The sequence below is a fragment of the Myotis myotis genome, unplaced genomic scaffold, assembly GCF_014108235.1.
Source record: "Myotis myotis isolate mMyoMyo1 unplaced genomic scaffold, mMyoMyo1.p scaffold_m19_p_1, whole genome shotgun sequence".
Classification (NCBI taxonomy): domain Eukaryota; kingdom Metazoa; phylum Chordata; class Mammalia; order Chiroptera; family Vespertilionidae; genus Myotis; species Myotis myotis.
In genome coordinates this window covers 3,284,431-3,307,608 of record NW_023416313.1, presented here as the reverse complement: position 1 = coordinate 3,307,608, position 23,178 = coordinate 3,284,431, and the positions used below count along the sequence as shown (strand labels likewise).

At 57.8% G+C, this 23,178-nt stretch overlaps 1 protein-coding gene across 3 annotated transcripts in view; it reads right to left on the bottom strand.

The window, feature by feature from the left end:
• The window catches only part of EVC2 (EvC ciliary complex subunit 2), a 51,517-nt gene that overhangs the window by 778 nt on the left and 27,561 nt on the right, over window positions 1–23,178 (bottom strand). For 2 of the 3 annotated variants that reach the window (XM_036328625.1, XM_036328635.1), the window contains 11 exons: window positions 22,176–22,415; window positions 19,528–19,703; window positions 18,362–18,521; window positions 16,612–17,066; window positions 13,452–13,656; window positions 11,490–11,612; window positions 6,376–6,603; window positions 5,009–5,223; window positions 4,733–4,820; window positions 2,735–2,931; window positions 1,196–1,297 (listed from right to left, as the gene is read on the bottom strand). In XM_036328625.1, coding sequence (XP_036184518.1) covers window positions 1,196–1,297; window positions 2,735–2,931; window positions 4,733–4,820; window positions 5,009–5,223; window positions 6,376–6,603; window positions 11,490–11,612; window positions 13,452–13,656; window positions 16,612–17,066; window positions 18,362–18,521; window positions 19,528–19,703; window positions 22,176–22,415 — 2,189 coding nt within the window. The remainder of the gene's footprint in view (window positions 1–1,195; window positions 1,298–2,734; window positions 2,932–4,732; window positions 4,821–5,008; window positions 5,224–6,375; window positions 6,604–11,489; window positions 11,613–13,451; window positions 13,657–16,611; window positions 17,067–18,361; window positions 18,522–19,527; window positions 19,704–22,175; window positions 22,416–23,178) is intronic. The other variant, XM_036328638.1, reaches the window with a different exon arrangement.

The window sequence follows — 23,178 nt, the reverse complement described above, 5'->3', positions numbered from 1 at the left end:
GCAGATTACCTGACTGACTCACAACCGTTCCATTTTCAGGAGTTTCACCTGTTGCCATCCTGTTGTTCGCTTGCAATGAGCCACGGTGGGAGTATTTACACCATGGAAATTGGCACATGCTACACATAGAGCCCCTGTCCCCCTCCCAGGACACCCCTGACTGTGGCCCTCACACTAAAAGCTGGTGGTAACACCTCATTACAACGCAACAGAAGTTGGGGAAAAGGTGCCTGAAGCAGGAGAGAGACACGCTTTGGGAATGCGGCCCAGGATGCCTTCGCTCGCCCATCCTGATCCCACGCAATCGACTGTTCTCTGGTGGAGCCCTTCACAGTTGGAACAGCTCGAATCTCCTTCTCCTCCTGGTTTGGGCTCAGTATCCGGATCTAATGTCTCGGGGACTAAGTTCTGCTCTGCAGCCTACCGCCCACGTCTCTGAGGTATTTCTCGGGGACACTGAGGGGCGCGGTCTCAGCACCTGCACCGGGGCTCTGAGAAATTAGGGAGTGGACACTCCCCTTGGGTTCCCACTGTTCCCAGGGCCCACGCTGGAGACCACGTTCTAATCTAGCCCATCATGAACCAGCTGGTGCTCCTTTTTCTCCATATCTTCTCCCGTGGGCATCACTGGAGACACTGGTCAACTGTTTGCAGCCATCTGCAGCCACTCCGCCCGCTCCCCTCTGCTCCCCGGGGTGTGGGCACAGTTAAAGGAGAAAGACACTTGGTAGAAAAGAAAGCACTGGCCTGGGAGTGTAGGGAGAAAAGGGGCCAGTTAGATGTCCCAAGTCCCAGGGCCACTCCTTACAGCGCAGACCGGGGCCTCTTCATCTGAGCTCCCTGAGCTCTGGGGTTACCGTCCCCACTTCCTGGGAGGCTCAGTGCAATAAGACGGGCTTCTCCAACCAGAAAGTCAACAGCTGTGAGGAGTTACCCTCCTTCTAATGATATCCCACTAAAAAAGGTCCACTGGTGAAAAGGCGTACAGTAATCCAAGTGCTAACGCAGGATAAGCGAACACCCCCCACTAGCTGGCGGCTCACCCTCAGCTCCTGGAGTAGGAGGAGACTGTGGTCTCTGGGAAGGATGGCCCCTTCTCGTCCGTGCCCCTTCCACCAGCTCCCAGGCTGCCCTCCGGCTCCCAGGCTGCCCTGGTCCCCGCCCCCCTCCCCCTGCAGCCGGTGCCCGTCATTACCTCTCCTTCCTCCGGCGCGCCCACAGCATCTTGTCCAGGCCGCTGCTTCTCAGTTCTCCGCGCAGCCTGCTTTCTAAGGCCTGCCACCAGCCCTGGTGCTTCCTGAAGGCAAGAAGGAGCGTCTATGTTCTCAGGAAGAAGAGACTCTCCCAGGGAGCCGTTACCCCGGCCTGAGGGGAAGGGGCCCCACTACAAGCCCAGTAATAGGGTCCCAGAGCACATGCACCTGGGGGAATATTAGGCAGCCGGTAAAAATAATACCTACAAAGGTGTTTCAACAACTGTGAAAAGCATGAATTTAAATTGTGAATAAAATAACAGAAAATATAGTCTAAATAGTGTGATAATCTATATATATAAAAGCCTAAGCAACCATTTGACCTTTCGACTGGTAGCTATGACGTGCACTGACCACCAGGGGGCAGATGCTCAACACACAGGCATGGAAACATGGAACAGGCGGATGAATCTCAGAGGGAAGCGGAGAGGGCGGGAAGAGAGTAACCAAAGATCTTATATGCATACTAGAGGCCCGGTGCACGGATTTGTGCACCGGTGGGGTCCCTCAGCTTAGCCTGTGGGGATCGGGCTGAAACCAGCAGTTTGACATCCCCCAAGGGGTCTTGGATTGCGAGAGGGTGGAGGCCAGGCCAAGGGACCCCACCAGTGCATGAATCCGTGCACCGGACCTCTAGTTATTATATAAAGTGACTTTGCACATCAATCAGAGTTGGAAGAAAATAAGATCAGCTTCCGCCTGAGGTTCTGGGAAGCAAGAGGCAAGGCTGTGCACATGGGATTACCACACACACATACACAGGCATGCACACATGCACACACACACATGCATGTATGCAGACACATGTGCACACATGGACACACAGGCACACACACAACCCAGCAGAGAAACACACGTGAGGGAGGAAGAGCTGCAGTCAAATCCCACCAGCCCTTTCCTCCAGCTGGTGGGGCCATGACTTTCCTGCTGTGTTTTCACACTGTTTCCAGTATGTGTGTGTTTTACATTGTCATTAACGTGTGTCCGGCACATCTACAGCCCAGAAACGTACTTTCTTTTTTTTTTTTTTTTTTTTTATTGATTTCAGAGAGGAAAGGAGAGGGAGAGATAGACAGAAACATCAATGATGAGAGAGAATCATTGATTGGCTGCCTCCTGCACGCCTCCTACTGGGGACTGAGCCTGCAATCCAGGCATGTGCCCTTGGCCAGAATCGAACCTGGGACCCTTCAGTCTGCAGGCCGACGCTCTAGCCCCTGAGCCAAACCACTGAGGGCAGAAACTTACTTTCTTAAGATCCTACTTGAAAAGTAAATTGGTGACAAAAGGAGAAAGTATGGACAAAACATGTGGGACCACCAGAATGGGAAAACGACCCATGACGACGGTCCTGGCAGCCCCTGCTCTGGGCAATGGCGTGCCGGCCAGGGAAGGCTGTGCCATGGGCCTCGCACCCTGCCCTCCATCTGTTCTCCTGACTCTTGCTCACTGCTCCCCAGGGGTGGCAGATGCTGACTCACCCCCTCCGGCCCAGGTCGGCCTGCTCCCCGCCGCCGTCATGCTCCACCGTGGGGTCCGGCTGCTTCTGGCTGAGCGACTCCAGCAAGGCCAGCAGCTCAGGCTGTGGGGCTGCGGGCAGAGCCACGCTCAGGAGGCGGCGAAGCGTGCCCACGGGCACCATCGTCAGCTTGGACAGGTACGAGGCCAGCCGCAGCTCCTGGGGGGTAAGGCAGCGGCTCAGGCCCCAGCTCCCAGGGGCTAAGGCAGCGGCTCAGGCCCCAGCTCCCAGGGGCTAAGGCAGCGGCTCAGGCCCCAGCTCCCAGGGGCTAAGGCAGCGGCTCAGGCCCCAGCTCCCAGGGGCTAAGGCAGCGGCTCAGGCCCCGGCTCCCAGGGGCTAAGGCAGGGGCTCAGGCCTCAGCTCCCAGGGGCTAAGGCAGCGGCTCAGGCCGCAGTTCCTAGGGGGTAAGGCAGCAGCTCAGGCCTCAGGGCAAAGCCTGATGAAAGGCAAGTTCTAATGGATCACAGGCTTAGGATGCCTCCTCCCAGGGAAATGCATAGCCCAGTAGCTCAGTCTTAGAAACCTGTCCTCAAATTGCAGACCTGGCTCCCCATGACATTTGCACAGCCTTCGCCCATCCCTTCCGAGGACCCCCAGCTCACCCGCCGCTAACGCCCTGGCCTGCAGCAGCGACAATTACTAATGTCCCTTCTCCTACTCATGTTTGCGGAGCCAGGGTGGGGCCAGCACAGGCTCCAGAAACAATGGAAACGTCCCAAAATTGCAGACAGTTAAAGAAACACACTGTGGCCTCCACGGGAACAGCACCGGGCGGTGAGGAAGCGGGTGGATTCGGGGCCGTGCACTGCGTGAAGAAAGCCAGGTTCTGCGGGGCCAGCCTGTGTGACTCCCTGTGTGTGACATTCCAGAACCGAGGAGCGGCCACCAGGGCTGAGGGATGGGTGTGCCCACCCGGGGCGGCACAGGCAGACCTTTGTGGCCCTGGGACAGTTCATCGTGGTGTTGGCTACGGGACTCCACATGTGATGATGACAGATTGTGTGACAGATTCTGGCCCAGGTGTTGTGTTGGGTTTGTGAGGTGCAGCCACTGGGAAAACTGAGGGAAATGTGGGAGGGGCACGGGAACCCTACGGGCTACCTTAGCAACTTCCTGCGAATCTAATATTATCTATACTAATAAAAGGGCAATATGCTAATTAGACCGGACATCTTCCGTACATCCTTCCGGACAAAGCCATGGTGGCAGGAGCCAAGGCAGAGGCAGTTAGGGATGATCAGGTCTGCAGGGGAGGGCAGTTAGGAAGCAATCAGGCCAGCAGGGGAGGGCAGTTAGGGGTGATCAGGCCAGCAGGGGAGGGCAGTTAGGGGTGATCAGGCCAGCAGGGGAGCAGTTAGGGGCATGAGGCCAGCAGGCAGAGTGATTAGGGGTGATCAGGGAGGCAGGCAGGTGAGCGCTTAGGAGCCAGTGGTCCCGGATTGGGAGAAGGATGTTCGACTGCCGGTTTAGGACCGATCCCAGTAGTCGGACATCCCCTGAGGAGTCCCGGATTGGAGAGGGTAGTGGCCGGGCTGAGGGATACCCCCTTCCCCCCGACCCCGTGCATGATTTTCATGCACTGGGCCTCTAATTTCAAAATAAAAGGTTAAGAGGGAACAGGCTCTGCATCCCAAAAGCCTGGGCCAGCCCTCAGCCCCCCACAGGAATTGCGCGTCCTCGGACAGCGTCCTTACTCTCCTCAGTGTGAACCTGGACAAGTGTTGCCTCCACAGGACCTGCCTGGAGGGGCGATGGCAGGACCGGCCCGACAGTGAGGTCCTGAGTGTCCAGTACTCGCTGGGTCCTGTCCCAGGGCAGGTGGCCCCTCCTTTAACCATCCCCCAGCTCTTCCCCCGGTTCCTGCTATCAGCCCGGTCCTCAGGCGGGAAAGTGGGCTCTGAGCACAGGGAGTGACGTGCTGGCAGGAAACGGAGCCAGAGCTCGGCCCACGCGCCCTCACCTGGCTGTACAGGCCCACGAAGGCGTCCGCCTCCATGCGCTCCAGCAGGTCTTCGAGCACGACGCTGAGCTCCTGCTCCTCCCGCAGGCTGCAGGGAAGCGACACCCGCGTGAGCCGTTTTATGACAGAGCGACCCCGTGAGATCGCTGGTTATTTAACGAAGAATCGCCATCCAACCCACGCTGTACTGTGTTAAGGCCATGGAGACTGGGCCAGGGAGGAGGGGCTGCCTCTCCTCGCCCAGCCCGCTCCCCACTGATGCACCCGAGGGCTCACCTCTGCTGCTGGCGCTCCAGGAGCTCCTGGCTCCGGCCCAGGGCCCGCCGCAGCGCCGCGGAGACCTGCCCTTCGGAATCCGCGTCCTCAGGCTCGGTCAGGAGCCCGGGCCCGTCCTCTGCCCACTGCTGCCGCCTGGCCAGGGCCCGCTGCCGCTGGGCCGCCTCCTGGTGGGCCAGCTCCTCCTCCAGCTTCCTCTCCAGCTCCTGGAGCTCCTGCACGTCCAAAGTGTATGCAGCATTCATTTCTGCCCCACACAGAGGGGCAGGTGGTGAGCACGACGCAGGGAGGGGGCATGGGGGGAGAGGATCAGACAAAACCCCACCTGCTCGGCCTCCCCATCCAGCCCTGGAAAACAGTGCGATGAGGCTGCCCCAGATCTCACAACCCCTGGCTTTTGCACATGCTGTCACCACCGCCACCCCCCCCCCCCCCCGGCCCCTGGTAGAGCCTTCCCTGTTTGCCTGGCTAATTCTGGGTCTTCCCTCCAGCCCTGGCTTAGGAGAAGGGGCCCCTCGGTGCGAGACACAGATGCCTCCTCACGTGCCCACTCCCCACCCATGCCTGTTACAGAATGAGTGCTCTGCCGCCCTCAGAATCCAGGTGATGGAGCCCGAAGCCGCAATGGGGTGGGATCGGGGGGCGGGCCTTTAGGAGGTGAGCAGCTTCACTGAGCTCACTGATGGCGGCGGGCCCTGGGATGGGACTAGCGCCCTGTGAGAAGGGAGGAGACGGCGCTCCCCCTCCATGTGGAGGTGTAAGGAGGCAGCGGGCTGCACCAGGGAGAGGCCCGCACCACACACAGACTCTCCTGCAGGTCAACTATGAGCATTAGTGCGATCTCCAGGTCGCGATGCCTCAGAGCCGTGAGAGAGAGAGAGAGAGTTCAGACGGAATGGACAGATGGGTGAGGAGCAGCAAGTGGGCAGGAGCCCGAGGGGGAAGAGGAAGACACGGTCACAGCTGGGGAGGTGGACGCCAGCAGCGTGAGCCGCAGTGCAGACACGGGGTGCAGTCCCTTTGGCCACATGGCCCGCGGCACCAGCCCCACCGCCTTCGTTTGCCCATCACTGCCCGTGCCCAGCCTCAGTGACTCCTCCGCACACGTTCCAGTTCCACAAGACCCGCGACATCTTTTGTCAAACGAGGTGCACTTGGTAGTTTTTCCAGGAGTCGTTTCTTCCAAAGCGTTTCATTCATGCTTTGCATCCTCCCAGATGCTGAACAGCGTGAAAGCCGTGCAGTGCCATGTGCTCCTGGAAGTTACCTCCTGAACCCTCACCACGGCCCAGGCCCGCCCACTGGCTGGTGGGGAACCCGGGTGGGCCGAGGGGTGACGCCCGCCCCGCCCGCCCGGGCGCACTCACGGGGCTGTGGGACTCCAGGATCTGGGCGCAGGCCGCCGTGGTCAGCGTCTCCGACTCGCTCAGCTCCTCCAGGAGCAGGTGCTGGACGCTCAGGAGGGCGGTGTAGGCCCACAGCGTCCGGGCGGCCCCCGCTGCCTTCTGGAACTGCAGGGCGACCAGGGACTCGGCGAAGCGGCCCTCCTGGGCCTCCAGCTGCTGCACCCGCTCCCGCAGCAGCTCGGCGCGGACCTGGGAGGGCAGGGCCAGAAGCCAGAGGGGTCAGCGGCCGGAGGGGCAGCGAGAGCAGCCGCTTCCGAAGAGCAGGCGTTAGATTTCCATCTTTAGTTCAGGACCCTACGCAAGGCCTCCAATATTTGCTGAGACACGGGCCTGGAGTCTGCAGTTTCAGACCCCGGGGCCTCTCCGATGACCCCCCAGGGGCTTTGGGGCCTGGCTGCTCATTCCACGCTGACCACTCCTGAAGGTAAACCCAACCTCGCTGCCATCTGGCACAAAACCCTCCACGGCTTCCCACGGTAGAGGATGCGGTTCAGGCTCCACGACCCCAGCCAAGGTCACCTGGGGGGGTGGGGTCTGTTCTGCACCTGCACCCACACCTGCGACTTCCACCCTCGCCGACCGCTCACAGCCTCACACTCCATGCTCTGCCTCTACTGATGGCGGACATGTCCCCCCATCCTCAGCCCATGAAGCGTGCTCACTCTGCACGTGTGTGTCACTCTTCTCTGTGACCCCACATTCCACGCTCTCCGCCCAGGGGGACCCTCACCACACCGTTCACCCCACCAGGACACGAGCTCCCCTGGAGGAGCTGGCAGCCAAGGGGCTCAGTAACTTCTAGATGAGTGAACCCATTCCCTCCACCCACACCCTGGGGGCATGGCAGCCCCCATCTCCTGTGAGGCCTCGTCCCCGTGGAGATGCAGGGCAGCTGGAGTGACTGTGTGGGCTACCTCTCAAGTTTATTTATGCAGATGCACACCTAAAATGGGGGAGGGGGGGCCTAAAGCCTTCCGTATGTGCTTAAGAACGTGGACCGTGAGATTAAGGGAAGAATGGTTCTTGAAAGCCCTTCCTTCCCCTTCTCCCTGGGAAGCTTACTTAGTGAATCCCAGCGCCGGGAGAAGGTGCGCCTGAGGGCTCATCCGGTCGGAAAGAGCTCCGGGGAGAGGGGCAGACCTGCCTTCCCATGCGGCAGGTCTAGACGGGCTGCCTGAAACAGCCCCGCTGCCCGCAGCAATGAAACCGCATTTCCCGCACGTGCTGACCCTGATCCCTACTGGGAGGTCCCAACGCCTTCCGCACCAGCTGCCCTGGGGACACTCCTCAGAGAGCAAAGCAACAGAACAAAGGGCAGGCACAGAGTGAGAAAAGAAAAATATGATTTAAGAAAAGTTCCCAGGATTCCAAGATTGGCCAAACTCTCTGCCCTGTAAGGGGCAGATGAAAGCACGGCAGCCTTAAACACTGCCAACTGTCCAATCGCCCATGTGCCCTTCCTAGGACACTCCCGGAGCGGGTGCGTCACTCAAGTAAGAGACGTCGGGAGAGCAGGTGAGGGGGTCCCAGCGTGACGCCGGAGGGCTGTGCACAGGCTCCGTGGGCACCGTGCAGGTGGGGGCGCAGCGGGCACAGGCGACGTCCTCCCGACCACGTGCCCCAGGGGGCACGGCCTGTGTGCGGTCCCGGCAGGATATCTGGTCAACTGTCAAGAAGTGGATGGAAGGACGGATAACTGTACAGAAAAGTGACCAGGAAGAAACCAAAGGATAAGAACAACTCCAAGAAAAACAAAAGGCTGCACAGGGGAGAAATGAATCTTGGTTTTTTTGTGGCCCAGATGTGAATGATATTTAAATAATCATCACAACAGCCATCTTAACTACGGATCTAACTGCATCAGGAGTTGGGTGACAGGAGGCCTGTGTGTTTGCAGGTTGAAAGAAGGTATCGAAATCTTATCTCCCATAAAGAAAGTAAATAGGTTATGCCAAAGGCAAGAAACGGAGAAACAGCAAGACAAGTATATCATTTCGAGACATGGAAGTCAACATGAAAAGGTCAAGCCAAACACTGAAGAGTCGTTACCTCTGTGGATTTAGAAACGGGGGTGTCTGTGGCCGCAGGAGCCTCTGCTTTTGAAAGCACAAAACTGTAGAGCAGTGGTTCTCAACCTTCTGGCCCTTTAAATACAGTTCCTCATGTTGTGGCCCAACCATAAAATTATTTTCGTTGCTACTTCATCACTGTCATGTTGCTACTGTGATGAATCATCATGTAAATATCTGATATGCAGGATGGTCCTAGGCGACCCCTGTGAAAGGGTCGTTCGTCCGCCAAAGGGGTCGTGACCCACAGGTTGAGAACCGCTGCTATAGAGCTATTTGGCTCTCGAAAAGCATGTGTGCACAAGCGCAAGAGTGTGAAAAGTAGAATTTTCTAGTGGACAACGTAAAAAAAGTTACTGCAGTGAAACCAGGCAGACAGCCGTGGTGCCGTTCAGTGCCTGGAAGGTGGGCGTGAACTCGGGGTTAGAACGGGACGCTGAGGCTGACGGCGAGGCCTTGAACGCTGTGCTTAGGAGTCTGGATTTTGTTTGGGGGCAGAGGGAAGCCAGTAGATCTCCCTCCCAACTACGCTACGTCCGTCGGAGACCACCTGGACAGAGGCTGCCTCGGGAGAAAGCGGGGCAGGAGACGGGGAGAGACCCGTGGGATGGATGGATGGACAGAGCCGCCCTCTTCCTAGAGCACCTTCCCTCCCACACGCCTGCTAGTCCACGCTGCTCCCTCTTGTGAGGTCGTCCGAAAACGAGCACATTATCCTCATGCGTCAAGTCTAGTCACTTCTGAAATGACGCAGGGGCAGCAGCCACCTCCATGTCATTGCCAGGGCGGCGGAGGCATCACAGCAGGACGGCGGGCTGGCAGCGGCTGTGGCGCTGAATGAAGGACCGTTAATGAGCCGTGCAGGCCTGGCTCATCCTGGGACCGGCACGCGGGGACTGCATAATGAATGAGAGCTCGGACATGTGGCAGACATGCCACCCAGGCGCAGGGCAACGCCATTAAGACCATCCGGAAAGAGCGGGTGAGTGGGGAATGCGGGCATGTCATTTTCACTTACATTTAAATGCTGTTGAGGAATATTTATGAGAAATGTAGATGTGCCTTGTGCACAGACAGCAGGAGACTACCGCAAAGACGCACTGAAATCGCCCCTTCGTTTCTGGGTTCATCAAGCAGATCTGCTACCTGAACACAGGACCTGCCTGTAGGCCCCTCCGCCCGCCAGCTGCGTGATGGTGGCCTGGCCTCTCCGGGTCTCAGTGTTCCCAGCTCTGAAGTGTACGCAGCAGTAGGGGCTCTGCGAGCCTCGCTGCAGAAGGCTGTGGGGTACGGGCAGACTCCCCAGGTCACTGCAAATAGGAAGGCACCGGAAAGCCTCAGGGCTCCCTGACGGAGGGCTGGCTCAGCCTGTGAGGACCACACGTGCTGTGCCGTGTGATGCTGAGAGAGACGCTAGAGGAAACCCTGCACCGAGTGGAATCCTCACGTTTCAGTCCTGAGTGAAAAGCCGACGGATGAGCGGATGGGCGGGTGGGCGGATGGGCACGCAGACAGGTTTCGGCAGATGGACAGAACATCTCTAGTAGCTGGAAAGCGAACATGAGCCACATAACCTGCGTGGTGTCTGCACTGCCTCTCAGGACAACGCCATTAAAGCTGACACCTTCCTCCATCAGCTCCGAAAAGGCAGGAAGCGCACGCTGGTCTATGCGTCTGTCTGCCTGTCTGTCCTTCTTCCCCAAATCAATCACACAACCGTTCATTCAGGGAAGGGCTCAGGTCGGTCAGGCGGATGGGACATCAGACGGCCGGATGTAAACTCCAAGATGCCGAGGCGCACAGCAGCCGCTCTCTGAAACCGTGAACACGCCAAGGGCGTGGATCTAGAACAGCACGTAGATCAACCATGGCCCAGAGAGCACGCCCCAAAACGCCCCTGTCCGTGCAGGCACTGATGGCGGTCTGTCACTTTAAGGCAGCGGTTCTCAACCTGTGGGTCGCGACCCCTTTGGCGGTCGAACGACCCTTTCACAGGGGTCGCCTAAGACCATCCTGCATATCAGATATTTACATGACGATTCATCACAGTAGCAACATGACAGTGATGAAGTAGCAACGAAAATAATTTTATGGTTGGGTCACCACATGAGGAACTGTATTTAAAGGGCCAGAAGGTTGAGAACCACTGCTTTAAGGGCTTCTTGCCCCCCTCCCCAGCTTGAACGTGTGCGCTGTGAGAGCAAGGACTGAGCTCCTCAGCAGAACCTGGGGCACGGCTGCCTCCTCGGACACGAGAGGAATGAGTGACATGCACAACGCATGTTACCACAGACAAGAAAGGGAGCTGAGGGTGGGGGAACACGTGGGAAGACCGGGTGTTCCGATAAGCCTTCTTGAAAGAGGGGCCCCCCCCGAGGGCAGAGGCCACGCCTGAGGGCAGCGGAGGATGAGTCATCTGTCCAGGTAAAGGCAGGCGGGCAGGGAACCCAGGAGAGGCAAGGTGGACGGTAACACCAGGCTGCCGCGCGTGCCTTCTGCAGGGACAGGAAGCCTGACCGGGGGCGGTGGGAAACGCGTGAGGGACGGAGGCCAGGCTGCTGTGGGAGCCGGAGGGCGAGGAGGGTGCGGAGGGTGAGGAGGGTGCGAGGAGGGTGCGGAGGGTGCAAGGAGGGTGCGGAGGGTGCGAGGAGGGCGCCTAGATAAAGAGCAGACAGAGTGATGCATCCCATGTGAACACCTCGGCCAGGCTCAGGGCCAGGCATCAAGGTGGCGGCAACCTCGGGCAGCGGGGACAGCAGCTGGGGGGGCCTGATGGTGACCCGGAGACCTCCGGGCGCACAAGCGGAGGAAGAAGGTTCCAGACAGAAGGAGCCGGGGCAAAGGCGTGCGGGAAGGGCAGGTCCACCTGCGACAGTTTAGAACCTCGGCGTTTGGTGGAGACGGACAGCCGCAGCCGGACAGTCGCAGCCGAGGGCTCCGTGCGCCCTGCGGACAGCCGCCGGCCCTGCCCAGTGCCACGGGCAGCAGGCGAGGGGGAGCACTGACCTTTTCCAGCAGGTCCTCCGGGGCCGGGCATTCAAAGAGCTGGATTTTATCTTCAATGCACTTCCTCAGAAGGTCGGTCTTGCTTTTACTCTTGGTGCGTGGCTTCCTCGCCTTGGCCTGTGGCTGGAGAGGGGAGAGAAAGCACGTGGGCACATGCATGCAGCCCGCCTCCCAAAACCAGGCCCCGAGGGCCGAACAAGCTCGGGGGCTGGAGGGGACCAAGGTGAGGTCACGGTGCTCAGCAAATTGTGATTCGGTTAATGATCGAGGGTAGCAGATGAGACCCTCTCTGAGCCTCACTTTGCACACCTGCAAAATGGGTATCTGCCTCATTAGATGACTGCAGGAACCTAACAACACTACATAACAACATAAAAACAGAAAGTAACACAAGACAGCATGACATAATGCACCGCAGCATAACGTAACAGCACGACATAACACAACAGAATGTAACATAGCATAATGTCAGGACTGGACATGAGAACATAGCAAAACACAGCCCAGCCCAGCCCAGCACAGCACAGCTGCGAGGCTCAGTACAGTACTACCCATGACCGCTGGCCTCCTTCCCCTCCCAGCTCGCCCCCCTGCCCTTCCTCCTCCCTGTCACATCCCTGGAGGTCCCATGATCTCCTCCTCAGGACGCGGACACAGGCCTGCCCACCAGACTCGGCCCTGGGCTCCCGAACAATCTCTCTGGCTGGCCATGGGATGGTGGCCCGTCCCCATCCCCTCCGAGGAAGAAGGCACAGACCCGGAAATTCACGGAGTTCAAAGCACCCCCATTTGACAGAGGAGGAGACTGAGGCCAGGAGAGCAGACTCGGTGGCCTCAAGCCACATCATGGGGGCCCTGAGATCTAGGTCTCAGGTTTCCTGACTCCTGGGCTCAACTCTTTAAATACTCAGGCTGGACTCAGCTAATCTCATGAGTTAACTATAGATTTCATTTCCTGATCTAACGGGGATAATACAAAAAAATAAGTAATTGTGGGTCAAGGCCTCTTAGGAACAGAGCCAGGCTGGTAGGGAAGACCTTGGAGCCCAGAGCCTGGATTGGGGCTGGGAGGGCATAAGGCTGAGAGGAACAGGGGAAGGGGCAGGGGAAGGGGCGTGGGGGTGGGGGAGTGAGGGGAGTGGTGATCCTGTGCATCTCCCCAGCCCCACGCCCAGTGATGTCAAGCCGGCAGATTGAAATTGGCCTTAGAAGTATTTACACCAGGGAAATGGGCAAATGCTACAAATCGGGACAGCCCTCCCCGGCATGTCCCCGAACGTCCGCTGAGAGCCGGTTCACCAGCATGTGCCTGAGACCGTGGCAGAGTGTTTATCCCGGCAGAGAGCCACGGGAAGGCTTGAAGAAGGGGGGGGGGGGGGGGGGGGCAGAATCTGACTTAAAGACGGCGAGGTCCTCAGGAACTCATTTATTAATAAACAAAATGTACTGCACACCTGCCAGGCGACAGGCACTTTCTAAGTTCTAGGGTCATGGCCGCTGGCGGACGGTGCAAGGATCCGGGCAAGGGGATCTGGGCTGGGCACCAGTGTGTGCACTACAGACCTTGAGGTCAGGAACAGCTTGGCGGTTCCAGGAACAGCCGATGCCAACACGGCTGGAGAGGAGGATGGGGGCCAGTGAGGTGCGGTGAGGCCAGGGTGTGCGTTGGGGCCGGGCCCCACGGCATCAGCAGGAGATGCACCACCTCTGCCATCAAGAGGCCACTGGCCAGCTGGCTCAGGTGGGTGGAGCATCGTCTCATGCACCAAAAAGACGGGTTCGATTCCTGGTCAGTGCACGTGCCTAAGTTACAGGTTTGATCCCCGGCTGGGGAGTGTACAGGAGGCAACCGATCGATGCTTCTCTTCCCCCCTCTCTCTCTTCCCCTCTCTAAAAAAAAATCAATGAACATTTCCTCCAGTGAAGATTAAAAAAACCAATCCACCAAGATGTCCATCCTACCTGCAGCTCGGGGGCAGCCAGGGCCTGGTCCAGCTTCAGGAACTCTGCCTCCCGCCAGGCCGTGTGCAGCCGCTGCAGCAGGACGCGGGCCCGGATTCGGGGCAGGGCCAGGCTCCTGTCCATCTGAGCGAAGCAGCTGTGCACGTCCTGCCGTATCCGGAGCAGCTCCTCCTCGGACAGGGAGAAGGGGGAGCCGCAGAGCCTCCTGGGGGGCAGGGACAGGGCGTGGCTGGTGACATCCCCTCACACACAGACCACGCATCTCTACCCACTCGTCATCGTGGGACCCCGATGCTTCCCTCCCTGGCCTTGTCGGTAACGGCGCCGTGAACTCCTGCCACCCAGAGGGTGTTATGTTCCAAGAAATAAGTCAGACAGAGCAAAACAAATACTATGCAATTCCACCTATATGTGGAATCTAATAAAACAAACAAATAAAACAGAAACAAGCTCACAGACACAGAGAACAAACCGATGGTCGCCAGACTGGATGGGGTGGGGGACGGGTGAAAAAAGGGAAGGGAGTTAAGAAGTACAAATGACCAGTTATAGAAACAGTCACAGGGATACAAAGTACAACTTGGAGAACACAGGCAATAATCCTATATAATAAAAGGCTAATATGCAAATTGACCGAATGCCGGAATGACTGGTCGCTATGACGGACACTGACCACCAGGGGCAGACACTCAACACAGGAGCTGCCCCCTGGTGGTCTGTGCGCTCCCACAGGGGGAGTGCTGCTCAGCCAGAAGCTGGACTCATGGCTGGCGAGCACAGCGGTGGTGGCGGGAGCCTCTCCTGCCTCTGTGGCAGTCAAACATCCTCTGAGGGCTTCTGGGCTGCGAGAGGGCACAGACCAGTCTGAGCCTCCCCCCGCCCCCCGCCCCCCCCCCTCCGCCACCCCAGTGCACAAATTTCGTGCACCAGGCCTCTAGTACTGTAATAACTACGTGCGCCGTCAGGTGGGGACTAGCCCTCTCGGGGCGGCCATTTCATAAGGGATGTGAATAGCTAATCACCATGTGGGACACCTGAAATGACTATGATATCGTACATCAGGTGGAACTGACAAATAAATTTAAAAAAAAATAAATATTATACTTTTTACTTTAAAAAAGAACAGAAGTGTGTTCTCATCCATAGAAGATAGCGGGGTTGTGCTGGGGGTGGGGGAGCTGAAGATTCAAAGGGTAAGCGTCACTAGTGAAATTCACGTCTGCAAATGACCTCATGTCCTTCCTCACGCCTGTGCTCTGCACGGATTCCCTGAGCACCGCACGCCTGTCTGAGGGACGCGCCATCACACCGGGCCGGGAACCCAGCGTCCAGTGCGCGAGGCCCGAGGCTGCCTGTGGACGGGCAACCGGCTCCCGGCGTTCATGACCTGGCGGATAACAGACATGGGAGCAGAGGCTGCCCACTGACCCCGGCCAGCAGTTCCCTGCAAACGGGACGAGGAGCCCACCTCCGCTCCGGTGGGCCAGGGACGGGGGTCCCCCGCCTGGGTCCTAAATGCTGATGGTCACGTAGAGCAGTGGCTTTCAACCTTCCTAATGCCGCAACCCTTTAATACAGCTCCTCATGTTGTGGTGACCCCCAATTTCATTGTTACAAATTGAACATAATGAAAGCATCGTGATTAATCACAAAAACACTATGTAATTATATACGTGTTTTCCGATGGTCTTAGGCGACCCCTGTGAAAGGGTCGTTCGACCCCCAAGGGGGTCGCGGCCCACAGGTTGAGAACCGCTGACGCAGAGGAAGCTGTTCCGCATGGAAACCTCGCTGAGTGGCCGACTGTGATGGGTTGACGTCTGTGGCCCCTAAAAGGTGTGTGTTTGAGTCCTAATTCCTATTACCAGGGAGTCTGACCTTACTTGGCAATAGGATCTCACAGATGCAGTGGAGCAGTCAGGGAGGAGGGCGGGCCCTTAGTCCAATAGGACTGGTGTCCCAGTAAGAGCAGACAGACAGACAGACGCACAGGAAGACAGCCATGTGGTGACAGAGGCAGGATCAGAGCGATGCGTCTGCAGCCACCAAATGCTAAGGATGCAGCCACACAGAAGAGGCAGGAAGCGACCCTCCAGGAGCCTGGCGGGACCATGGCCCTGCTGACACCGCCCTTTAGACCTCCGGCCCCAGAGTTGTGCGAGGAGCCATCTCTGGCGCCTTTTTTGATGCTTTTTTCTTTTTTAATATACTTTTGTTGATTTGGGAGCGGAAGGGAGAGGGAGAGAGAGATAGAAACTATGATGAGAGAGAATCCTGGATCGGCTGCCTCCTGGATACAGCACACTGGGGATCAAGCCCGCAACCCAGGCATGTGCCCTGACCAGGAATGGAACCCGGGACCCTTCAGTCCGCAGGAGGACGCTCTATCCACTGAGCCACACCAGCGATGTGCGTTCATTTCTTTGTTGTGTGTTAACCCCCACTTGAGGGTATTTTCCCATTTGCAGACCATACACAATATCCACTTAAAACTCAGCCTGCTGTGTTTGGTCAAACAGTTAATGAACTCACCCCAATGCCTTGGCAGCGCCAGACCACATGACTCCGAGGGCCTTCTTCATACAGCCCGCGGGCCGGACGCCCCCCCACCCCTACTCCGCACCAAGAAAAGAGCAGGGGAAGGGTCTTGGTTTTGTTTCTTTGCTAAATGGCGTTTTTTAGGTTGACGGTTGGTCCGTTTGTTGAAAGAAAAAGCAGCTTGAAGGCATATTGATCGGTAGGACCACAGGTTACAGGACAAAAGGGCTCCTGTCCCTCATCAAACATCAGTTCTCACCCAGGGAGCAGGCGAGGTCCCTGCGTAGCCATCCGTCCTGGGTTCAATTCCCAGCTGCCCACAAACTTATTCAAACTCAGCAATCACACCTCCCGTGGGAACGGGCACTGCACCCTCTCGTCACTACCAGGCCTGCCTCCCGCAGCCCCGCTTGTTCCGTGCAACCCCCACGCGAACGAGTGGCCCTGGGCGTCGCGCAGGGTCCTCCTCCCTGGGCTGTGAGTCATGTGACTTAGAAAGAGCTGTCCATCTCGCCTGTCCACCGCCAGAGGTCGGGTGCCCAGCGTCCCATCACCCCAGGGTGAGCCCCTCCCTCACCTGGCAGGACGGGACCGTGACCGTGGGGACAGCAGGGGGACTCACAGGAAGACCCAGCGCCCCCAGTGCCGCAGCTCCGCCTGCTCCTCCGCCGAGGCCTCCAGCGCGTCGTCCTTGAGCCTCTGCCGCACGCTCCGGACGCCCTCCTGGTCCCGGCCCCGCTCCTCGGCCTCCAGCTGCTCGGCGCGGGCGGCCAGCTCCCGGGCGTGCTCCTCCAGGATCTGCTGCAGGAAGAGCCAGGGCACGCCGCGCCTGAGCAGCTCCTGCGTCAGCGCCGAGCTCTGCAGGCGCCGCAGCCCCTCCGTGGCCTTCTCGAACAGCGACAGGGTCAGCGCCCGGAGCTCGTCCAGCGCCGCCTGGTCCAGGCGCTCCTGCAGCTCCTCCAGGGCGGCGCCCTGGGCCGCCACCAGGCTCCGCCACTGGCCCAGGTACTGGCCCGCGTCCTCGGCCGCTCGGAAGGCTTCCCCGAGGGACAGCTGCTCCCTGCGCTGCTCCTTGTGCTGGCGGGAAGTCAGGGGGAAGGACGGGGGACACGCTCAGCCCAGAGCCCTGTGGGCAGGCACCGTGGGGTTTGCTGAGGAAGCGGAGCACGGGGAAGCCTTGGTCTCCACAAGCTCACGGGGAGAAAACTGTCCGGAAGGAAACACCCCAAACACAGTGGAGGCTTCATTTGTCCCACGTGCAGCAAACCCTCGTCTATGGACTTGGTGACGCCCAGGAGGCAGACCGGGTCCCGATCCTGCTTCTCCACTGGCAGGCGGGGTGGCGGGAGCAGCGTCTCATCCTCGCCGGGACCCATTTCCTCGCCTGTGAAGCGGGGATTACAGCGTCCCCCTCGCAGAGTGGTTGTGAGGATTCAATGAGTTGTTGAACACACACAAACTGAATCCGGGGGACAAGCAGGCATTTGCTGGGCCCAAGGCCAGGAGGGACAGGCAGGCAGGGGGGAAGTATCTTATTTAAGGTGAAGCACTCAGACAGCAGGGACCTGAGAATGTGAGAGCTGGGGTGTGTGGAGGGATGAGGGCAGGGCAGAGGGGGAGTGCCCAGGACTGAGGGCATAGTGTGCCAGGACACTATGGGGTGTGGCAAGGTGGCTCATCTGCATCCTAGGACAGTGGGGTACGGTGAAGGGTTTTTGAACTCACTAGAGGCCAGGTGCACGAATTCGTGCACCAGTGGGGTCCCTCAGACTGGCCCGCGGGATCGGGCCGAAACTGGCTCTCTGACATTCCCCAAGTGGTCCCAGATTGCGAGAAGGCGCAGGCAAGGCAGAGGGACCCCACCGGTGCACGACTGGAGCCGGGTAGGGACATGGGAGGTTGGCCAGCTGAGGAGGGACCGTGGGAAGGCTCCAGGGCGTGTCCGGCCCGTCTCACTCAGTCCCAATCAGCCAGACCCCAGCAGCAGGCTAACCTTCCAGTTGGAGTGTCTGCCCCCTGGTGGTCAGTGCACATCACAGCAACCGGTCAACCAGTTGACTGCCCTTAGTGGTCAGTGCACATCATAGCGACTGGTCAACTGTCTGCCCCCTGGTGGTCAGTGCACGTCATAGCGAGGGGTTGAGCTGCCTTAGCATATCATTAGCATATTATGCTCTGATTGGCTGAACAGCCAATCAGACGACCGGACACTTAGCATATTAGGCTTTTATTATATAGGATGCTCGGTAAAGCCTTCCCCTGCAGAGAGTAACTCCTGTCTGTGCTACTGGAGTGCACCGCGCAATTACATGTTTTTCGGCAGGTGTTCAGAATGGTTGCACGAAGAGTAAGTGGCAGAATTCCTTACGTACCTTTTGCAGCATCTCTCGTCTTCTCTTAACGATTAATTTTTGGTGGAGCTTTTTCTTTTCCTGCTTTAGGTCGTTGTCCAACTTCTGTTTAATGGAGAAGACTTCCGTCTGAGCCCGCTCCATCAGCTCCTCCGTCTGCTCTTCATCCAGGTACCCTGCTCTAGGCGAAGGAGACGCGGGGTTAACGCCGCCTCCACATTCTTACTTTGGGTTGAATAAGAGTCTTTACCCTGAAGGAGCAGGAGGTGGGTAGAGAGACAGTCCTGAGATACAGGAAGGGCAAGGTCGGCATCACCGTGGACCACGGCGGAACTCAACACCAGGAGAGATCGCCCGGGAGGCAGAAACTGGGCAAGACCCCCAGGAAGTCAGTCTGCCTGTGTAAGGCAGGATCTCCAAGGAGATGGTGGGCTAGGAAGTCCTGGTGACAAGCAGGGCACCAGCAGAGTCTAAGAGGTAAGCGTAAGGAGTACTCAGTGAGGGTAATTCTATGAGTCACCGTGACGGGCCACGGTGCTGGTTACACATGGATCTGGGGGTGTCTGTGAGGCTGTTTCCGGATGAGATTACTCCCCACGCACAGTTGTGTGAGCTCCACCACCCATTTCCCAGTGAAATGTCGGGATTTGCTTTAAAATAACCCGGGGTGGAGCTGTAGAGCCCCGCTGGCCATGAGTTGGCACCTGTGAAGTTGTGATGAGCATTTGGGTTGTCTGAACTATTTCGCATATTTTCTTGTGTTTTTGTTCATCCTCGCCCAAGGTTATTTTTCCCATTGATTTTTAGAGAGAGTGGAAGGAAGAAGGGAGAGAGAGAGAGAGAGAAACATCGGTGTGAGGGAGACACATCGATTGGTTGCCTCCTGCACGAGCCCCATGGGGGGCCAGAGATCAAACCAGCAATGTAGGTACATGCCCTGCATCAGGAATCGAACCCGAGACCCGTCAGTGCATGGCCGATGCTCTAACCACTTAGCACACCGGCCCGGGCTATCATGCATGTTTTTAAATCCTACAGTGAACCAGAGTCTTACAATCAGAGGATTTTCTTAAGACATAAGCAAGGAGCGGACGGTGCCTTTGGTGAAAGAACAGAAGCAGCGGCCTCGGGCGAGGAATGCGGGGCAAGGCGGCTCGTCTGCATCACTGGGACACTCAGGGGTTTACCTCTCGTGTTTCTGGATGAGGAGGGTCAGCTGAGCAGCGGCAGCGCTCAGCAGGCCCTGCACGCGGGTCTCCGCCGACTGCATGTTCTGCACCAGGTACTCCCTGTGGCCGAATCTCTTACTCAGGTGGTACCTTTTACTGGCCTGGAAAAAGTCCATCAACTCTTCCACTTCCTCCTGCTCGAAAAGGAAACCAAGAGCATTTGCCTGATTAAAATGTAGAGGAAATGCTTTCTAGACGCTTAAAATAGTCCATTTCCTGTTAAAGAGAATACACCTGAGACAAACTGTAACCCTCTCTGCCCTTAACCAAGGCTTAGAGCAGCGGTTCTCAACCTGTGGGCCGCGACCCCTTTGGGGGTCGAACGACCCTTTCACAGGGGTCGCCTAAGACCATCGGAAAACACATATATAATTACATATTGTTTTTGTGAATAATCACTATGCTTTAGTTATATTCAATTTGTAACAATGAAAATACATCCTGCATATCAGATATTTACATGACGATTCATAACAGTAGCAACATTAGTTATGAAGTAGCAACGAAAATAATTTTATGGTTGGGGGTGACCACAACGTGAGGAACTGTATTAAAGGGTCGCAGCATTAGGAAGGTTGAGAACCACTGGCTTAGAAGGAAACGAAAGACGACTAAGAAATGAGGACTTTGAAAAGTGCCCTGGACCCCGATGTCATCAAACATCCTGGCCGCCCTGAACTTGACTCCACCTGGGATTCACCTTCCCCACGCACACTGCGCACCTGAGGCGCTCCCAAAGCTGCACCGGGACAGGTGTGCAGCGCCGGAGCAGTCAGCCACCGGCCCGACCCCGAGGCCCCACACTCACGGCGACGAGATGAGCTCAGTAAAAAGCACAGCAAGAACTCTTCCTCAGTCTATGAAATGAACAAACCCCAGCAAACACAACGGTGTGGCATAACCTCGCTTATGCTGGTGTCCTTCCTGGGCCCAGCGCATTTCTCACCGTTTCTACCTTCACCTCGGGAGAGAACGCTATTATTCCCATTTCACAGATGAGGAGACTGAGGCCCCCTGGCATAGCTGGCAAATGGCTGAGCAGGGATGTGAACTCAGCAGTGTAACTCTGGGGCCTGTGCTCTGACTTCAGGGCGGGCTGCCACCAAATGCAGCCTTAGCCCCCGGCATAGTCATTGGATCAGCGGGAACGAAGCCCTTAGCCTCAGTGGCATCAGTGCACTGATCAGCTCGGCTGGCTTTTCCATCCGGGGAAACGTGGTCCATGCAACGGGCACCGAAAACATCAATGCTGTGTTCAACAAGATACACCTGGTGCCATGGACAGTCCCCTTTCCGCACAAAAGCTGTAACGTCGCCAGTTCCCGCCACCTGAGAATTCGCACTGTCCCGACAGCAGAAGCTGAATGGTCGTCCCATATGGCCCCATAACAGCATCTCCCAGAGAGGTCCTGTTCCATGGTCCTGTTCCCTACGGAACTGGACCCACGTGAGCTGTTGATGGGGCCACCAGGTAAGGAAACTCATTGTTACTCTAGCAGCTCCGGTCAAAGTCGTCTACGCCGTGGCACCTGATCGCCACGGTGGTTACTTCTTTGACCCCAGGTGACTGACAGTAACGTGCGTCCTTCCTAACGCGACCGTCCCAGCCCTAACTCAGCCCCGGCTCCATGAGCAGGAAAAGGACCGCAAGACCTGTCACCATCCAGGTGATGCCACGCGTCCGAACAGCTAGCGAGGAGGGGGATGGAATTCCTGCTTTCTCCCTCTCACTGACCTTCTGGTGAGAAAACCTAGAGCAAATGGAGAGGCTGGTTGTTCTCCTCCAGTCCCAGTGCCTGCTGGGAGTGGCCTTGTCCTCCCACAGGCTCAGGATGGTCACCGGTCTCCTCCCAGCGCTGTCCCGTGCTGTCGCAGCCTCATGCACTGGGCCTTGCCAGGACCAGAGCCTGGTGTGTGCCTGCACATGGTGACTGCACTGTGCGTGTGGGTGCGTGTGCGTGTGTACCTGTGCTTACCAAGTACCTCCTGCCGGCCTCATGAGGAATCCCACAGCCATGTCCAGTCTCAGATAAACCACCTTCACGGTCGTCTGGAAATGTATTCGGTCTGCACCAATGGCATTCACACTCAAACTGATGTGCAAAAAGTGACACAGATTCTCCAGGCACATCTGGACACAGGTCGCAAACCCCACACGCACCAAGTTTACGCACACATACCCTCATGTTATCTTAAACACTGTGCCGTGCATGGCTTTCCCGAGTCAGCTCGCTAAGCCCCCGCCACTCCCCTGTGAGTGCGGGTACTCTGTTACCCATTTGCAGATGAGGAAACCGAGGCTCAAAGAAGCTGGGCAACTTACTTAAATTGGCACAGGCCGGGGGCGGGGGAGGAGGGGGACTGGAATTCACATTCGGGTCAGCCTGAGTCCCAGGCCTGTCTCCAGGCCCCCACTTCCCGTGCTTTCCGGAAACTCATGCAGATGTTAGTAGTTGGGGGGGGTGGGGGGAAGGAGGAGAGGCGGAGGAGGGCCCTAGCTCCTCATCCATAGCAGGAAAGAGGCATGGTCTCAGCTCAGAGAGGAGACATTCACCAGGTGGCTCAGGAAATGGCTCCCCGCAGAGCGAGCCTGCCCGAGGCCTTACCTGTATTCTGGAGTAATCTTGCAGCAGCATTTTGGCGGCCTCTGGCTGCAGGTCTCCTTTGAAAATAGCACTTTTGATCTGGGCGAAGAAGATGCTGTGCAGCTCGCTCCTCTGGAAGACGGCCAGCTGCCTGTGCGCCTTGGCGACGTCCTCTTCCTGCTGCAGAGCCAGGGAGCGCCGCAGCTGCTCCTGCTCCAGGCCGTGCAGGGTCCGCAGGAGGCTGCTGCACTCGCCCGCCGACTGCGGAGAGGCCACGTGAGAGGCTGACCTGCCAGGCAGGCACGCACAGGCAAGTGCACACACACACACATGTTTACACATGCACACACAGCAGACATGCATGCACGCAGCCACCCACCATGCACACACGTGCACATAGCATATGCACACACACAGCAGACATGCACACACGCAGTCACCCACCATGCACACACGTGCACATAGCATATGCACACACACAGCAGACATGCACACACGCAGTCACCCACCATGCACACGCATGCACATAGCATATGTACACACACGTAAGCACACAGCATATGCACACACACAACCATCCACCATGCACTCTCCATGGACACACGTGTGCACAGGGCACGCGCACACTATGTCCCACGCTGACCATGATGAGACTGCTCAGCTGGGGATATGCTGTTGCAAGCTCCCTGTGATCCTAACGTTTCCCAGAGCCACCAGCGGAGAGCGTGCACAGGCAGGAACCTGCAGCTCACATGCCTGAGAACAGCTGCAAAACGGAAGCTCCAAGGGCTGCTGCCGGGCGCTCAGGCCTGTCGCCTCGTCTTTCCTTCTAACTCAGGCGGAGAGCAAAGTGCCAGCAGTCAGGCCCACACAAAGCTCAGCTGGTGAAAGGGCGGCAAAGAGGAGGGACGACGTGGCCAGGTGATGCCTGCACGTTACATGGGCCGCGCGAGGAGAGGAAGGAGACACGTGGCTGAGTCCTGAGGACGCACACCCGCGGAGGGGTGCTCTCCATCCCTCGGGG